General features: G+C 32.6%; 1 protein-coding gene across 1 annotated transcript; it reads left to right on the forward strand.

The window, feature by feature from the left end:
- Window positions 1–10,873: 10,873 nt before the first annotated feature.
- On the forward strand, window positions 10,874–14,928 carry LOC143431723 (uncharacterized). Its single transcript, XM_076908666.1, has 5 exons — window positions 10,874–10,979; window positions 12,275–12,524; window positions 14,307–14,381; window positions 14,456–14,593; window positions 14,678–14,928. The coding sequence occupies exons 1-5, from the start codon at window positions 10,947–10,949 to the stop codon at window positions 14,926–14,928; spliced, it is 747 nt and encodes a 248-aa protein (XP_076764781.1). The 5' UTR covers window positions 10,874–10,946.
- Window positions 14,929–20,229: the final 5,301 nt, after the last annotated feature.

The raw sequence follows: 20,229 nt of genomic DNA on the forward strand, positions 1-20,229 counted from the left end.
GTGTCGAGCAAAAACCATAAATCCGTTATTACACGTCCTACACACGTTTCTCGCTGCACTTTATGTATTCCCCTTAAAATTATACATACCTGGTTTTTTTATTTATCCATAAAAAGCGTTGCGTTTGCAATAGACGACTTCAAAGTACAATAATTAAAATAATAAATAAATACAAATTATTAATTTATATTTAAGAGCCTTTTATTCGTATAAAATTAAATAACAATGGTCAATTTATTAATTAATATTGCATTTTTACACTTGCAATAATTTGCAATATTCAGACGAAAATTCTGTTTATTAGTTCATTATTTTTTAATCTATTATTTATTATTTTTCTTTCAATTAATTTTTTTTCTTTTAATTTACTATTTTTCTTTCAATTTATTTTTTTCCTTTAATTTATTATTTTTCTCCTAATTTATTTTTTTTAAAATTATTTATTATATTTCTTTCAATTTATTATTTTTTTTTTCTTTTAATTTATTATTTTTCTTTTTCTTTTAATTTATTATTTTAATTTATTGTTAATTATTTTTCTGTACCATTCGTTCAAAAATATTCGACCGTCTATTAAACGCGTCGTAACAAATTTTGGCACCAGGTATATCTCTATAGACGCGTCGATTTCTACGCAAGAATTTCACGCATTTTGCCCGTTTTATCTTTGGTACACGCTGTGAAGTATTTATTTAGAGCCGCTGTAAATTATCCAAAAAGTTTTCTGGTCATTACGCGTTTATTCTCGAGGGGGAACTAGGAACCAGCGACCGTTTCGACGCTCGAAATGCAACGAAATGTTTTCGTAGCCAAAGAGAATGCCTCTGTTAATCGTTATGCGATCTTGTTGTCGTTTCTTAAATTATTAACACCTCGAGCGTCTCAAAACATCACTCACAACACTCTTCACATGTGCACGCCATTTTCTTGTTTGCACTTGCAACAATTTCTCTGCTGTTGGACTTATTTGCATCTTCTACCATTGTAGTGAATTAAAACGATGTAATTTTCAGTAGTTTAAGTCATTATTAAATTAATTTTTAATAGAAACCAAGTTTAGAATTTAAGAATTTTTCTTGTTTGTACTTGCAACAATTACTGTGCTGTTAAGAAGTTTTCTTCTTTGTACTTGCAAGAATTTCTGTGCTGTTGGACTTATTTGCATCTTCTACCATTGTAGTGAATTAAAACGCTGTAATTTTTAGTAGTTTAAGTCATTATTAAATTAATTTTTAATAGAAACCAAGTTTAGAATTTAAGAAGTTTTCTTCTTTGTACTTGCAAGAATTTCTGTGCTGTTGGACTTATTTGCATCTTCTACCATTGTAGTGGATTAAAACGCTGTAATTTTTGGTAGTTTAAGTCATTATTAAATTAATTTTTAATAGAAACCAAGTTTAGAATCAAAGAAGTTCAAATTTGGAATTTTCATTTAATTAGCAATTTTTAGAATTTTTATTTAGTTCAATTAATAGCTGAAATCTTTCTAAACATCTTTATGACCAGCATTTATGTCTACAATACTGAAAAAGATCCATCGTTACGTAACACCATGCCTCCCCTCCCTCGTTATGAGTAATTACATAACAGCACGGCAATCTTTAAGAAACCAACAGCAATACTTCTCGACAACATCTTGAGAAACATTCAATTCGCCCTTAAAACGACCATCTGCACGCAATAACAAAGTTAGCCTTCGATTATTAGATTTCCAACAACGAACGTCACCTACTTTATCGACAGTCGCGATTTTTTGGTTGTTCGTCGAAACTCGTTTCTTATCTTTGAGAAGAGAAATTGAAATGCGAATTCGCGTCGCATTTCGAGATTTCTCACGAAGGCGATCAGGCCACGAAGCTGGGGAACGTCTGTGTTTATTCGAGGCTTTCGCCCATTGTATTTATACCGTCCAACCAAAACAGACGGACTGCATACATCAGCCATTTAAACACGCTGCTTTGGAAAACAGGGGATCGAGAATGGGTCTGGTCAATGTTAGCCCAGACGACGATTAATTCGATGCAATTAGGGGCTGACGAAAGGCATGGGAACCGAAAAGTCCCAGCAAGAACGCGTAAGCCAGTTCAAACGTGGCGTAGGTTGCTCCTTCTTTTTTTCTTTTCTTTATTTATCGACAGACGAGGGGTTATTTTTCTTTTTTTTTTGCTCTTCACAGTTTGCTTCATAGATAATGTACAACTATAATAATTCGAGAGCTGGAATCGAAACGTTTGGAGTAGACGCGTATTTTTACTTCGCCCCTGTTTCAAATTATTCGAAAGTGTACTTTTGGCGGGGATTTAAAATTTTGGGTGGCTTGGATTTTTATTAGAATTTATTTGCTATAAATTATATTATTAATTATTTATATATTAATTATATTATTTATATAAGAATACTTATTATTAATAGTTATATTATTTATATTATTATTACTATTATTATTAATTATATTATTTATATAATTAATTATAAAATTTAAAATTGTGGGTGGTTGGGATCGTTAGATAAATGTGATTGGCGGTTCTGAGAGTTGAGGGGGTATTGAACGATAAATGTGATTGGTGGTTTTGAGAGTTGAGGGTGTTGAGGGATCTTATTGGCTGGGATTATATATGATAATATTGTAATTGGTTGTGGTTCGTTTATTAGATAATGTTGTTTGAGAAATGTTTAAATGTAAGTAGATTATGTTGAGTTAAAGATGGCGTCATGTTAGAAAATGAAGGACATAGAAATTCGATTAAAGATGGCGTCAAATTAGAAAATGGTGAACATAGAAATTTAATTAAAGATGGCGTCAATTTAGAGGTTAAAGACTATAGAAATTCGATTAAAAATGGCGTCAAATTAAAGATATACAGAAACCTAATTAAAAATGTCGTCGAGTTAAAGATACATAAAAAAATTCGATTAAAGATGGCGTCAAGTTAGAAAATGGAGAACACAAAAATCTAATTAAATATGGCGTCAAGTTAGAGGATAGATTCATAAAAATTTCGATTAAAAATGGCGTTAAGTTAAAGATATGCAGAAATTTAATTAAAGATGGCGTCAGGTTAGAAATTAAATATACATAAAAATTTCAACTAAAAGTATATAAAAATTCATTTAAAGATGGCGTTAATCTAAAAATATGTAGAAATTTGGTTAAAAATGGCGTCAAATTAAAAATATATAAAAATGTGATTAAAGATGGCGTCAGGTTAGTAGAGCTTAGAGAAACATAAAAATTCAATTAAAAATGTATAAAAATTGTATAAAAAATGGCGTCGAGTTAAAGATACATAAAAACTTAATTAAAAATACCATCAATTCAAAAATATATAGCAAATTCAACAACAACAAAAATAGAATAAACTTAGAACTTAATATTCACTCATCGCCGAATAAAAACTCGTTCAAAAACACCTTTAAATTACCAAATCATTAATTAACGCAATCGAATAATAATTAATCACAATATTTACTGTAATTACTGAAATACAATTGTAAAAACAGTCTCAATTTACCAAATCATTATAAACCAAAAAAAAAAAAAATATAAATCATTACAAATGAATAATAATTAATTGTAACATCTAGTTTAATCGCTCAAGTACAATTATAATCGCTCGTCTGATCTGAGGAATACGCGCAGCGTGGCGTGCAATTGTCGTAGGTCGTCGAGAAATTCTTTAAAAATATAACAGCCAGAGAAACTTATTTCTGGCGGAGACTGGCCAGCGAAACGTTCGAATCCGCGCACGCTCGCGTCTGATTGGCCCTCGTCTGCGCACGCGAGCCGCGTCGACACGTGTCGACGCTCCACTCGGTGTCAATCGCGCGTTACCTCCTCGTCTTCTCGATTTACCAGCGAATCGATCTCTCGTATGGCTATCTGATAACAGATACCGCTATTTATCTCTTAGACTCGCGTTTCATCTGAAAATCGACTCGTTTTCAAATATTATCGATCCTCGAAAACCTTATCGAGTTTCAAGTAATTCTATTTCATCGATTGAACAATAGATTTAAATTAACTGACTCTGTTTTGAGGATTTATTATTGCAATACTGCATCTTCCACTATTTTACTGAAATAAAAAGCTATTTTAAGTTATTATTAAATTAATTTTTAATAGAAACCAAGTTTAGAATTAAAGAAGATTTCTTGTTTGTACTTGCAAGAATTTCTGTGCTGTTGGACTTATTTGCATCTTCTACCATTGTAGTGGATTAAAACGATGTTATTTTTAGTAGTTTAAGTCAGTATTAGATCAATTTTTGTTAGAAACTCAATTTAGAATTAAAGAAGTTTGAATTTGGAATTTTCATTTAATTAGCAATTTTTAGAATTTTTGTTTAGTTCAATTAATGGTTAAACCACTCTATTGAATTAAATTGATGTTATTTCTGATAGTTTAAGTCATTATTAAATCAATTTTTAATAAAAACTCAATTTACAATCAAAGAAGTTCAAATTTGGAATTTTCATTTAATTAGCAATTTCTAGAATTTTTATTTAGTTCAATTGATGGTTAAACCATTTTACTGAATTAAAACGCTGTTATTTCTGATAGTTTAAGTCATTATTAAATTAATTTTTAATAGAAACTCAATTTAGAATTGAAGAAGTTAAAATTTGGAATTTTTATGAATTTTCATTTAGTCAGCAATTTTTAGAACTTTTATTTAGTTCAATTAATGGTTGAACCATCTTTGTAAATAGTATTCATTTTTACAATACTGTGTCTTCCACCATTTATTATTTATTAAATCAATTTTATCATTATTTTATTATTTTATTTAGATTAACTAACTCTGAGTTCTTTTAAGTTCTTCGCAAAATTATTTATATTGATTTTATTATTATTATTATTATTTACAAAGCTACAAATTTAAATATGGATGCTGTTAATTATTGCACTATCTAATTTTTGATAAAAATTATTTTAATTTCTTGCTATAAAATTGTATAAAATTAATTATTAATCAAAGTGAAATATATACTATAGAAAACCAGTATAAAAATTTATAAAAATAAAATTTGTACATTCTTCTTTATTAAATTTACAATAATTACAATGCAATTATTTAGTGAAAATTTCTACACAAAAAAAAAATATTTGAGCTTCATAAAAATCTTCTATTTTTTTATTCTTCATCTGCAAGTCGATTTTATAAAAATAAAATTTGTGCATTCTTATTTATTAAATTTATATGAAAATCTGTGCATAAAAAAAATGTTTAAGCTTGATAAAAACCTTCTATTTTTTTTATTCTTCATCTCCAAGTCGATTTTCCATTAGCCCAACAGCAGATCCATTTAGAACTTAAAGCACGCGCGAGCTTTGTAACCAGACTCGCTGTTTGGTCCGCCTGTTGACTTTTCTATCACACCGTGGGCCAATAATAAGTCGATCGTTGATAATTGCGATGCATTTAGCCCCAGCAACAATGACGTTGTCCGTCAGTGGTCATTTGAAACCCATTTTCAAACGAATTTCGAGCTATTTCGAGGTTAGAAGTCACGTGAGCCTCGCGTCACGCTCGACGACCAATCAGCGCCAGTGGGAGGGGCTCAACAGCAATAAAGAAACGCGATTGGATGAGAAATAAGACGAAAGTGTTATTTTGTTGATAAATCGATGGACGTTTCTTTTCGAGCGCTCTTTTTAAGTTCGTTCAACTCCTCAGCGTTTTTGATCGCAAAAAAAACGCAAATCATCTCGAAAAACTCGTCATCTTTTTTAATATCTCTGGAAAAAAATTGTGGAGGCTTTCAGACGTTCATTTTGCTCGAAAAAATAAATCTCTGGCGACTCAATGAATTTTTTCTGGGTTTCAAAGGCCAGGTTGGGGCTGATTAATTCGTTTCTGAGAATTTGGCTGACAATGCGACGGTTTGGAGAGGTTTTGCGACTACAATAGCTTCTGAAAGTAGGCCAAATATTTTTTTTTTTTATTGCTCTTTGAGAGGCATTGTTGCGCTAATTTTCGTGGTTCTTGTTTTTGAGCCACCAAATATGTTTTTTATTGAGTTAAATATTTTTTTATACCTGCTATTTTTTCTTTTTAAGGGGTTGTTGAGGATGAAATTTGTTTTAAATAATTGGTAAGAGTGTAATTGGTTGAGTTTTGGTGAAATTTGGAAGTAGTGATGGGTATTTGTCGCAGTTGAATTATTTTTTCTCGAATAAACAAGTTGCAAAGTGTTAAAAATTTTTTGCTATTTGTAAATAATAGAAAATACCAAAACCAAACAACAAAGCATCATTAAGAAACTCTCAGTTAAAAGGTAATATTTTTGTAAGAAACAAGAGAACAGACGATCGTACAAGCTGAATCGAAGAATAAAAAAGAGAAACTGTAGGAAACGGTGAAAAGTACGATCGTCCACAGTTAGAAACCAGGCTTAGCGAGTGCGCACGTTGGTTTTGTCAGCATTTATAACTCCGTGCGCAGTGGGTGCAGCTGCGGCTGCGGTTAAATAAACCTTGTGCAGCGCCGTGCTCTGCGCTCCTCGACGAATAAAACAATACCAACTGCATTGACGTCATTGTGCAATGAAAAACGGCACGAGCATCGATGACTCTCGAGTTTTCTAGGCTGCACCACCTTATTTCACTCATAAAACACCCTTTTTCCACCCTTTCCTACGAAATGCAGCAACCAAATAGCGCGTCATTTGCTGTAAAACCGTAAAAATCAATGCTGAGCAGTAGTTTTATCGATGTAAAAGCTTGGAAGCTTAGTTTAGCGCCTCAGTGCAACGTTTAGTAACTTTCTTGGCCTATAAACACCCTTTTTCCACCTTTTTCAACGAAATGCAGCAACCCAATAAGACATAATTTGCTGTAAAACCGTAAAAATCAATGCTGAGGAGTATTTTTATCGATGTAAAAGCTTAGAAAGGCTCAGTTCAATGGTTAGCAACTGTCTTTACTCATAAAAACCCTTTTTTCCACCCTTTTCAACGAAATGCAGCAACCCAATAAGACATAATTTGCTGTAAAACCGTAAAAATCAATCTAGTAGTAAAAATAACTAGTTTTATCGATGCAAAGGCTTAGAAAGGCTAGTTTAATGGCCCAATTTAATATTTAGCAACTTTTTTCACCCATTAAAACCCTCTTTCCACCTTTTTCAACGAAATGCAGCAACCCAATAAGACATAATTTGCTGTAAAATGACAAAAATCAATGCTGAGGTGTAGTTTTATCGATGTAAAAGCTTAGAAAGGCAAGTTTAGTGGGCCAGTTTGATGTTTGGCAAATTATTAACGCAAAGTGGTCGGTTGTACTATAATTAAAAAGTTTTGCGATGCAGTTGTGGATGGTTGCTTAAACTAGGGCGAATGGCAGAGACATTAACGTGCTCCACTTTGTACACAGTGGTACTCTATAAATAAATAACGCTAGTGTCTGTCGTTCTGATTTTGGTGACAGCCTCGAGACTGTTTATTCTAATTCTGTTCTATTGAAAAAAAAAAAAAAAAAAAAAAAATCTAAGATATCCAAAACTTGAGCTCAAAATCTGCATTTAATTAACAAAATTGCGTACAAATTGCGGTCGTAGAACTTTCTACTTCTTTGTTGAACAAAAACACTTGAAATAATCGAGAATTGTTGCCAAGAAAATTGAAAAATAATTCACAGAGAAAATTAAATTAAAATAGTTGAAAAATTAAATTAAAATAAAATAGAAAAATAATTCACAGATTAAATAAAATTAAAATAACTGAAAATTATTGCCAAGAAAATAGAAAAATAATTCACAAAAGAAATTAAATTAAAATAAAATAGAAAAATAATTCACATAGAAAACTAAATTAAAATAGTTGAAAATTACTGCCAAAAAAATGGAAAACTAATTTATTTACCACATCCACAACGAATTAAATTAAAACAAACTCGTACGCAATATATTTCGTGCAATAAATATGGCGGCGAGTGGAGCGTCGAAAAACATTGTCCTATTTTTAAGAGTGTAAACAAAAACGGTTCCAATTTGCCTCTAAAGCTAGCTTAATGCCTCTAGTTTGACAAGAAAAAAAGAGATTGCAGTGTTTCTGTCAGAAAAAAGGTAAAAAACGGAGTTGTCTTGGCTTTTGTTTCAGCGAGAAAAGGCGCGTCGGTTAATGCAGCTGGCGAGGAGAAAAAAAGGGGGTCGTGTTTCGCTAAAACTGGGGCAAATAGCGATAATTCTCGAGCTTAATGGAACCTTTTATGGCCCTTTTTGCCCGCACGGTTAATACAATTATTTATCTCTCTCGCGAACAGCTGAAAGGAATGTTTTAATAATGTCCGTTGCAGTCCTTTTATCATGTAAAATGATAATTACATTGAGTGCTTTTTAATTGAGTATTAACGTGGATGCAATTGCAGACAGGAAATGGGACGTTCTACGAATCAATTTCATTTTTATTTGTGCTTTTCCATATTTGCATTCTTTCATTTTGAGATATCAACAGTGAACTTAATTTTATTTGAAGAAATGTGTGAAGAACGTCAGGATTTTTGTTAATAAATTAAATATAATTATTAGAAGATATATTAAAAAATTTAGAATTCTTTTACATTAAAAAAAAATGAAATATTAACATCATAATAATATGTATAATTTTACAATATTAATTTTATTTAAATAAATGCTAAAGAATGTCAGAATTTTTGTTAATAAATTAAAATTGCTTATTAAACTTATTTACACATTTATAAAAGTTAAACAGATTTTACTACTTTACTTTTTACTTAAAAAAAGCTAACTATAATTTTTTACTTTATAAAAGTTAGTTTATATATTTATAAAATGCTTATTAAAAGACGTATAATAAATTAAAAATACTTATGAAAATGTATATTAAAAATAGAAGAAAATCGTGAAACACTGTGGACAGTTAGAGATCAGCTGTTCGAGTAAACAAAACTTAAATAACAAATTTCTCAGGAATATTTCACTGTGGAATTTTTTTATTAAAGAAAACCAACTGAAAAGTTGATTTTATTTATTTAACACACTTTAGAGTCGTTTATTAAATACATATTTACTGTAGATAATTAAAAATCAGCTGTTGAAGTAAATAAGACTTAAATAATGAATTTCTTAGGAATATTTTGCTGTGGAATTTTTTTATTAAAGAAAACCAACTCAAAAATCGATTTTATTTATTTCACACACTTTAGAGTCGTTTGTTTCTTGTTGAGGATTTTAAAACACTTTCTACTTTAAGGAAATAGCTTGCGAGGACTGCAATCAGCTGATGATGGTAAACAGACACGCCAGCAGAGTTCTACGTGCCTTTCCTTAGCATTGTTGGCCTTAATCCTTTGCTTTCAATTTCTTTGCCAGTAACTATCAACGTTTTTAATTATCTTTCATTTAAAATTTACTTTAACTACTAAATATGGCAATTTGAATGAATAATCGAAGAAAGGACCAATTTTACTCGCGCTATTGTTGATTTCGAAATTTTTAACTGTATGATAACCTTTTGAAGCAATTTCTAGGATGCAATTTTGGCTTTTCTCAAAAATATAAGGTTTTTTTTTCTTTCTAAAGATATCCAAAGCACTAAAAAAAAAAAAAGACAGAGTCAACATAGATCTCTGAATTATAAATAAAGTACTCGACAAATTTAATCAACTAAATAACAATTCTACAATTTCTTTAATTATTCTTTCTTATTATTCACAATCATGTATATTACAATTTCTTATTATTTTTTATTATCCAATATTTTTATTATTTTTCAATTTTTTATTCACAACCATATATATATCACAATTTCTTATTATTCTTAATTATTTCATATTCTCATTATTCTTCAATTTCTAATTATTCTTATTACTCTTAATTATTCAATATTCTTATTATTCTACAATTTTTTATTATTCTTAATTATTCAAATTATTATCCAACTCGCAACGCAGAAAGTTAAAAATTGCTCGAGAGAATGAACAAAGGGGTGAATCTCTCTCTCTCTCTCTCTTTTTCTCTGTTTGGATGAGACCAACAAAGATGCTCGCGTAGAAGAACAATGATATATAAATATCTGGCTGAAATAATTTGGCAGCTGGACGGGAATCCTTCTGTCGAAACGTGTTATAATTTCATGCCACCCGTCTTTACTACAAGGCTACGACGTATCATCTGTGAAATAACGCGATGGTTCGCCAAATCTAGCGTCGTACCTTTTTGGTACCGTTTTTTTTTCTTTTAAGAGAGTTGCTGCTCGTATTTTTTGAGAATATTTCTCAATTTTATTAATTTTTACTTCAATTTTGCAAGTCATATTCGATTAATTAATTAAAAGACACGTTACTTAGAGAAACTGAATTTTTTTATTAAGTAAAATTGTAGAAACTGAATATTTTTATTAAGTAAAATTGAATGTTCGCAGGTGCAGCCAGTAAATAAATCAGAGAACAGTGGACCGTGAGCGGAGGAAGTGATTTTCGAGGTGAAACTTTGAGGAGGAAGGAAATGGAAGCCACCGAATGGATCACTGCTGAAAGAAGCGATAAGAATTACAGAAATGAATGCCAGAGAGGAATAATGAGGATGCTTGGCAACTAAAATAGCAGAGGAGCAAAGAAGCTAAGAAGCCTCGCGAAGTTCTTCAGTTTTCCCCCTCTCAAATATTTAAAGAGAAACCTGTGAATATTTTTTTAAACTTGAAAACCTCAGAGAGCTTCAAACGAGAAATTTGATCATTTTGAAATTAAAAAACCACAGAAGAGTTTACACTTTCGCAGACAAAATTGAAGCTTAATCAAATATTAACAGTTTCTCCGTGAAGTAACGAAAGCTGATTTCATTTCGAAGTCGAATGCATTAAGTTTAAGTACCCTTTAATTACTGTACATGGTGATGTACTAACTTCGTGAAGAGATTAAGCGACAAGGGACAGGCATCGTCGAGTCTTCCAAGAAGGAATTCGATTTATCCTGAGAACTACATGAAATGGCTAACCGAATGAAAGCTTTATACAACCAGGTACGAAATTATGTATTTTTGCTTGGTTAAAAAGTAATGGCGATTTTATATTCTCAGTAGAAAATAGATATCATTTTTTTTATTGGGGAAATCTTTGTGAAAACTTTTTTGTCATAAAATAGAAATATTCTTTTTATAAATATGGAAATCTTTATGAAAACTTTTCAACCATGAAATAGAAATATTCTTTTTATCATTGTGGAAGTTTTTGTGAATACTTTTCTGTCATGAAATAGAAGAATTCTTTTTATAAACATGGAAGTCTTAGTATAAGTTTCTCTGTCATAAAACAGAAATATTTCTTATTTAAGTCTGGAAATTTTTATAGAAGCTTGTCTATCATGAAGTAGAAATATTCTTTTTGCTATTTTGAAAGTTATTTTGAAAACTTTTCTGTCATGAAATAGAAGAATTCTTTTTATAAACATGGAAGCCTTTATGAAAGCTTCTTTGCCATAAATCAGAAATATTTCTTTTATAAGCATGGAAATTTTTATGAAAGCTTATCTATTATCAAGTAGAAATATTCTTTTTGTAATTTTGGAAAGCTAATTGAAAACTTTTCTGTCATGAAATTGAAAAAGTTCTTTTTATAAACATGGGAGTCTTTGTGAAAGCTTCTCTGTCATGAAACAGCAATATTTCTTATTTAAGTCTGGGAATTTTTATGAAAGCTTGTCTATCATGAAGTAGAAATATTCTTTTTATCACTTTGAAAGTCTTTCTGGAAACTTTTCTGTCATGAAATTGAAAAAATTCTTTTTATAAACATGGGAGTCTTTGTGAAAGCTTCTCTGTCATGAAACAGCAATATTTCTTATTTAAGTCTGGGAATTTTTATGAAAGCTTGTCTATCATGAAGTAGAAATATTCTTTTTATCACTTTGAAAGCCTTTGTGGAAACTTTTCTGTCATGAAATTTAAAAAATTCTTTTTATAAACATGGAACTATTTATGAAAGCTTCTCTGTCATGAAACAGAAATATTCTTTTTATAAATATGGAAATTTTTATGAAAACCTTTCAATCATGTAATACAAATATTCTTTTTACCATTATGGAAGTTTTTGTGATAACTTTTCTGTCATGAAATAGAAAAATTCTGTTCATAAACATTTCCATGTTTAAAGTAGAAAAACTTCCCTCCCTTTCAACTAAATTACAAATAAATGCCAGAAAGTTGTTTGCAATATTATCGAAAGCCAATCTAATCTTAGTGTAAATCTTTATTAATTGACTACGACTTTAAACAGCATTTTTTATTAATATTCTTCTGTGTGTGCGTTCGTTGCATAGGTTGTCTTCGAAAGGCGAATTCTATTTGGTTGCACTGTTCTCGTGGGGCTGTCTGTGTGTCTATGGTCGATTGCCATTGGGACCAACCATTGGTTCACAGTCGAGTCGCCAACTAAGGAAGGTTTACCTGTTGGCGACCCGTCTAAAGGTAGAAGATTGGTTTACAAACATATGGGGCTCTGGAGGGGCTGCGTTTATGGGACTAAACCCATAACTAAGGCAGACAACTCTACAGAAGTGGTCGAGTACAGTAAGTATTTACAATTAACATTAATTAGTTCTGCCTGCAACAAATCATGGAAAATCGTGATTTACATTATAGCTGCGTTAACTGCGACGTTCGAGCGAGAAGTTGCATCAAGTTTAACTTTGTTGGTGGCTGCTAATAAAAAGAGGAGAAAATCACTGCAGCCAACAATTTGTACCACCGTTGGCACGAATTACCCTCGCCATGCTGATGTAATAATTACACGTGACGCTCGAAACGGACGCTGTATTACGCGCTGTTTAAGACGTCCGTTAAACCATTTTACATCTTCATCAAATTTTAACGGCACTGAGTTCCGTGAATAAAAAGCGGTTTCGAAATACGCCTCTGTGATCGACAATAGTTAAAGAGAATAGCTTTTTTTATTCGTTTAAGGAGTATAATACGTACGTTCAATTGTAATTTAACAGTACAATTATTTTAGAAAGGGAGTACTCGAATTGTAGAGTTTTAATGGAGCAGATTAGAGTTGTTCTATTTCGTACACAGTTTTCATCGTTCGCTGAATGCTAAAACCAATACGCACTGCTCCATAACGGACGTTGATTTATTACGCTGGTGTTTAAAGAACAGGGAGATTCACCCAATATGTCATTAAGAGATTTACCATACCTCAATAACTTGGACGTGATTATAAACTTCCGATTGACGCACGATTTATGCGTTTGCGTTCGTGAATTTCAATACTCTGCTCTGACGAATCTCGAAACGAAAATCTATCGCCTTCTGTTCTTTTGCAAAATTGTTCGCATCGTATTTACTAACATTTCGTATTTTAAAGGCCAAAAATAATTCAGTAGCATACAAATAACTGATTAACTGGAATTAATTAACCGTTTCTTGCTATTTAAAATGTAATTATTATTATTTTGAAGTAACCAGGGGCGTATCGAGAGAAAGTGGGCTCTGAACGACAAAAATAAAATTACTGGGTCCACTCAGGGGCGTATCGAGAGAAGTGAGAGCCCTGTGCTTTAAAAATTTTTGGGTCCTCAGGGCCGTATCAAGAAAAATGAGGACCCTACGCTTAAGAAATTTTTGGGTCCTCAGGGCCGTATCAAGACAAATTGGGGCCCCACGCTTTCAAAATTTTTGAGTTCTCAGGGGAGTATTGAGACAAGTGGATTGAGCCCCCTTCTTTCAAAAAAATGCAATTTGGAGACCAAAGATTTCAAATTTTGTTTTTTGGATTTGTTCGAGTTCATTTTGGAACCTTCGCAAGTAATTTCGAAAATTCAGTGAAATTCTGTTAAAATTTGGGGCCTTTTGCGATTCTGGGGCCCCTCACCGCTTATTCCGCCCCTGACCATCTCTTCGACTCCATCATCTGTAATTCAGACCACATTTGCTTCGTCACGCACATACATACGCATCAGAGTCGCCAAATTAGACAAATGCAGTGTCATTAATTGGCCAGTAATCGATTAACGCGAGTTCGACTCGAATCTCTGTTCTCGTCGACAGGCGCGTTCGTTGCTGGCCTCGAGGATCGCGTTGTAAATAATCTTTTACAATCGAACGGGTAAATATCACGCGGTATAAATATCGATCACGGTCTTATTGTCTCACCAACCCCGTTTAAAAGGCTGCGCGTAAAAATAACTTACCCGTGACGCGAGAGACACAAACGAGGCGTGTTCTCCAGGCGAGCTGAGATAACCAGGGATGAGGAGATAGCGAACGAACGGATGCGAGGGGAGAAACGAGAACGGGTAGAGCACTTTTGCCTGGCATCGATTAACTTCGACTCGTATTCTGTTCCAGAGGAATGCAAGAACCAAGACATGTTCCCCACTGAGAAGCAGTTCAAGCTGAACCCTGGTCTGAACACCGTCGTCAGTGAGTAAAAGAACCATTAAGTTTCACACAAGAATTTCTAACATCGATTGTAATGATGAATTAAATGTTTGCAGATTATTCGAGGACCCAAGTATCCTTCGCTATAATCAGCTTGTTCGTGATGATAATGAGCTTCTTTTTTTCGATATACACCTTTCGTAATCCACGATACATGTTCAAGAGGCTGGCTGGTGGAATACACTTCATCAGTGGTAATCTTACAGGAATTTAATTACTTACAAATATCAGTTTTAAACAGAATAGCACGATTTTTAATTTTTTCTTCTTCGTTACAGCTGCATGCAACATGGTGGTGATACAAGTGCTGCTGTCCTCGATGGAGTTCGAGAGCAAACACATACCAACAACGTTCCCAAAAGATGCGATCAAGAACTACGACTTCTCGTTGATCCTCGCCTGGATAGTTTTCCTGTGCAATCTGCTCGCAGGATGCGCCTTCATGCTGTTCTCGAGGAAGAGGAAGAGGGACAAGGCTCCAACGGAGGAAATAGCGATGGCTGATGAACCAACCATCATTGGTCGTTGATTTCACGTTCAGACGTTCGATTTACGCTCTTAGAGAGCCTGTATGAGAGGAAGATCGTTTGTAAAAGACGTACAGACTGTTGTTGAGCCTCCAACGAGAAGCTGGTCTATTTGGGTGGATCGTTTCTCGTTGGTGAACTGCGTTGCCTTTGTGGATGAAGATTCAGATTTATTTGACCATGAAAACGTGAGAGACAATTGTTGGAGGATTGTACAATGGTAGAAGAATGTTTGTCTGTCATCGAGTAGAAATATTCTGTTTGTGATTTTGGAGGTCTTTGTGAAAGCTTCTTTGTCATGAAACAGAAATATTTCTTTTAGAAGTATGGAAATTTTTATAGAAGCTTGTCTATCATGAAGTAGAAATATTCGTTTTGTGATTTTGGAAGTCTTTTTGAAAACTTTTCTGTCATGAAATTGAAAAAATTCCTTTTGTAAACATGGAACTCTTTATGAAAGCTTCTTTGTCATGAAACAGAAATATTTCTTTTAGAAGTACAGAAATTTTTATAGAAGCTTGTCTATCATGAAGTAGAAATATTCTTTTTGTGATTTTGGAAGTCTTTTTGAAAACTTTTCTGTCATGAAATTGAAAAAATTCCTTTTGTAAACATGGAACTCTTTATGAAAGCTTCTTTGTCATGAAACAGAAATATTTCTTTTAGAAGTACAGAAATTTTTATAGAAGCTTGTCTATCATGAAGTAGAAATATTCTTTTTGTGATTTTGGAAGTCTTTTTGAAAACTTTTCTGTCATGAAATTGAAAAAATTCCTTTTGTAAACATGGAACTCTTTATGAAAGCTTCTTTGTCATGAAACAGAAATATTTCTTTTCGAAGTACAGAAATTTTTATAGAAGCTTGTCTATCATGAAGTAGAAATATTCTTTTTGTGATTTTGGAAGTCTTTTTGAAAACTTTTCTGTCATGAAATTAAAAAAATTCTTTTTATAAACATTGAACTCTTTATCAAAGCTTCTCTGTCATAAAACAGAAATATTCATTAATCGTACAATCGTTGAAGGATTGTACAATGCTAGAAGAATGTTCGTTTTCGTCAAGAGAGATGTATATCCTGCAAACATTCAACAAAACTGAAACCAAGTTTCGGTGCATTTGCTTCGCCGCTTTCTGCAAGCCGTTGTTGTCCGATTAACTACTTTTTATGTAAGCTGGAGTCATTAGAAAGTGGCACACGATCCCACTAATCGTTCGCATCCCCCAAACAGTATATTATACAACTTAAAAATGAAACACAGAAGATGTTTTACTAAAGTAAATGCTTTAGTACTGCATCGAATCACATTCGTTGGGACCATTGAACATAATCGTCTGAAGCTTGCACTGAAAACAGGTGCAATTGCAATTACTATTAAACAAACGAGAACTCTAAAATTATTTACAACTCGTTAGAAATAAACGTACGTATCGATATCAGGATATTTCTGATCCTTAAAATAAGAAATCGAGACTAAATCTTTGCAGTACACAAGAACCACGTATTTTTCTACCTCTGACGATGATTCGTCCACTTGTAAATGTCGAGACAAAAAATATTTTCCTATCTGAAGCAAAACTTTGCGTGCCACGCGGTTTTAGAATGGAATAATTAATGATAAGACCTTGATATTAATTCTGGATGTAATTAATCAAGTTCAAAGACCACATTGTACTTTATACAACACTTGTTGCACCAAATGGGTTGAGAAAAAGCTTTCAATCTCTTTTAACTTCATCTTTTGGGGGAGTCAGACACTTGAAACGAGTCAAGTGTCCATTAACAATGATTGATTGTTGCTAAATGTTAACAATGCGTACAATTTTGCGATGTTAAGGTCGTACTTAAGAGTGTAAGGACCATCACTGAACTCTGCTGAGGCTAGAAACAATTTCTTACAACTTAAAAAAATGAAACAGACGCCTTAGCAAGACGAAAGTGATGATTCAAATGAACGTACACACTTTATTCTAGTCACGAATGATATTACTAATTGTACAGTGACAAAGTGAAACTCTTTTTCTACTAATTCTAAGGTATTTCACTGTCCCACGTAACTGTTGTACGATTCTAGTCGACAAGGATGCTCCACTTAATGTAAAACAAGATCGTTTCGAGTCGTTTTGAAGGTTTCGACTTCGACGACAGTCCAAAGACACGAATTGTCGCGTGTAAAACGACTCTGTGCAAATAATACGTCCATTTTAAGAGAAAAATGCAAGCACAGGACGCATAAAATGCGTTCTTTTCGAGTAAACTTGAACTCTTGCGTTGTTCTCGTTGCAATTCTCTGTTCTCGCGATTCGTTGGATGTTAAACGTAGACTCGTCGCCATGCAAACTGTATAATAATTTGTGATTGTGTGAGTTTTTGAGTTCTTCTGTAAGAGTTTCTTTCTGTTAAGAGTTTATTGGGGTCGACGTTCGCCGATCGAATGGCGTTAATTCGCTTCTAAATTGAGATTTAATCGTTGGTGAAGGTTCTACGAGGTGTACAGAAATTTTTTTGCTGAGGAAAGATGCTCGTTTGTCGATCGATGAACGTCGATTCGAGAATATTGTAAGCAAACTGCCCCACGGGTTCTGATAAAAGACATCTACTTTATACACGTGTACATGATTATGAGGATGGATAATAAAATATTGCTCTGTTTCACGGTTCAAACGGGAGCACGTGGTCGTGTTTACAGTTAAAACTGTTTGGCAAGTACGATGGATTTTTATTTGGAGCGCTTTGGTCTCGTTTAAGTCGAGCAATGTCTGTTTATTTATTTATTTGTCCGTTGTTATGCGATGTAACGGTTGATTTTGGTTGTTGTTTCGTGAATTAAGGTGTTTTTTGTATTGTGAATTAATTTTGGAAGGATTTAGAAAGGGATTGACGGTAATAATAATATTGAAAGGGAATTAATAGGAATAATAATAGCATTAGAAGGATTCTAAATGAAATTAATAGCAATAATAGTACAGAAAAAATTCTAAATGGAATAAATAGGAATAATAATAGTATCAGACGGGTTCTAAACGGAATTAACATCAATAATAATATCGAAATTGCAATAAAACTAATAAAATATACAAGAAATTACAATAACTTGCTTCAAATTATAACTGAAAAAAATTAAGCTTGCAATGTTCTCTCATAGAAAACACTGAAATACAAATCCATTGCTTCTTAGAAGCCAAAATCTGAACTCGTCAGCATGAAAAGAAAAGCAATTCCACCTCGAAATCCCTGCAAAAGCCAACATTTACATGAATTGCATCTCACTTAGCGAGAATTAAACGAATAAACATTCCAGACTCGCTTGTGAAAGATATGTTAACCGTTTATTAATTAATGTAGAATCGTATATCGTACACTGCGACACTTTATCATACAAATTGCAAAGTTTAGACAAGATTAACACCACGAGACACAGAAAACCCCTATCTAACATGGATTACCTTAATTTCTGAACAAATTATTTTATGAAACGTTGTTCTCCGTCATTTTACGAGGCCAAACGTTACATTTTAGCGGAACAATCGCATCCATCAGTCCAAATGGGACTTAATTACAGCGTTTTCTTGCTCTTCTCGCGAAGATCGCCGCCAAAAATCGTTTACTCTTACGCTTAACAATTTTTTCTCTCAACTTTCACGCTCGCAGACGCCTTTTTTACAAGCAAACCTAATCGAACACGCAATACAAACTTAAATTTAATTTTAAACTCAAAAGATTTCACGCACAATCGACTGATTTCGTTTCGCTCGATTTCAGAGCTTCGAATGAATTTATTTTCGAACTAAAACGATGTTTAATTGCATTTTTAATTTGTTTAGACGCTGAACAATATTTAGAACAGATTACATCGCTTATTTTTCGCATATTTTCCTGAAATTTTGTGTAAAAACGAAAAAAACGACGCTGCGTTGCGAGCATTCGATTTTTATGTACAAATAGTCGTTAGAAAATTTAAACAAGTGTCGAGTATTTTGTTTAACAGTATTTTTAACTCATAATTCGTTTTATAATTGAAAGAAAAAATTTTTTTTGTGATACCTCTTCATTGACTAACTTTAAACTTTGTTTTTTTTTTATTGTTTTCACTCAGAAATGAGCAATTCACTGTTCTGGAAGTAGTTCACGTGTAATTCTTCTTTCTCATGCAATTTCAGTCGTTTCTGGCACAGTTGGACACTGCAAATTAAATTTGAATCAGATTTTGGTAGAATTTTACCAGGCAAGACAGACTTTTCTCTATTTCAGTCGATAAATCTGGTTAAAAATTCTCGACTAGCGTATAAAAAACTTATGAACTACTTAATTCAACTTGACGCATTGAATTACAACGATTAATCGCGAACGAAGTCTGCAATTCCTTCATTCTCGTCTCTCAATGACCAACTTTCAATGCTTTCGTGAAAAAACATTTTTATTAACGCGTTTGCACAGTCTTTGGTAGAAATTCTCATTCAAGAATCTTAAAGGAACCTTCTAAACTAAATATTTACAAATATTAAGGTTCAGAGAATAATTAAAAGGCAATTAAAAAATTCTGGACCTTATACTTAAAAACAGTCTTCATATTTGATATAAACAGAAATTAATATTGATTTCTGAATTAAAGTTACGTAATAATCAGTACCAAAGCGTAGACCTTTAATTTCTGAACTTAAATTACGTAATAATTAGAATTAAAGCTTAATTTCTGAATTTATATTGCACAATAATGATTCAGAATTAAAGTACGAATTTTCTGTAGCTGATTTTGGGTTACAATAATTATTCTAGCGTTATTTAATGATAATTGAATCGAATTGCAGTTTCAATATGGCAGATATACCTTACAGTCTTCTTTTTACCAAAGTTTCTAGTTAATAAATTAATATAAACGGCTCTAACGAGCTATTATCTGGTTAATAACCAGGATACAAAACGACTGAACTCGTTCTTTCGCTAATTCTTCTTCTCACAACATCTGTTTGCGTTTAAATCCTCAGATGAGACTCTCGTAGAGACATAGAGTAGAATTTTAAGCTTCTTTCTTCTCTAACTTGCTTTCATTTCTCTCTCAACGAAGGGACGGTTCATTTTGACAAAGTTGATACTGAAATGGCGGTCCAAATTGGAGGCTGGCAGTAGATTTAGCTGAAAAAGTCATTCACAGAGCTTCTCACCTCCTCTACTAAGTTCAACTAGGTCTGGTCGCACCAATTGTACTCTCTAAATGTCCTCACAGTCTTCTCGATAGAAGAAATAGTTCACTTTCTCTGATCCTTGCAATCTTTCTTCTAAAAATTCTTCAGCTTCTTGCTGAGT

This window comes from Xylocopa sonorina, unplaced genomic scaffold (genome assembly GCF_050948175.1).
Source record: "Xylocopa sonorina isolate GNS202 unplaced genomic scaffold, iyXylSono1_principal scaffold0014, whole genome shotgun sequence".
Classification (NCBI taxonomy): Eukaryota; Metazoa; Arthropoda; class Insecta; order Hymenoptera; family Apidae; genus Xylocopa; species Xylocopa sonorina.

What these genes read in the sequence shown, in the direction of transcription:
- LOC143431723 (XM_076908666.1), top strand. Translation starts at nt 10,947, where the DNA reads ATGGCTAACCGAATGAAAGCTTTATACAACCAG. An exon ending in TGAAAGCTTTATACAACCAG is followed by an intron (nt 10,980 to 12,274) that starts GTACGAAATTAT and finishes TTCGTTGCATAG; the next exon opens with GTTGTCTTCGAAAGGCGAAT. An exon ending in TGGAATACACTTCATCAGTG is followed by an intron (nt 14,594 to 14,677) that starts GTAATCTTACAG and finishes TCTTCGTTACAG; the next exon opens with CTGCATGCAACATGGTGGTG.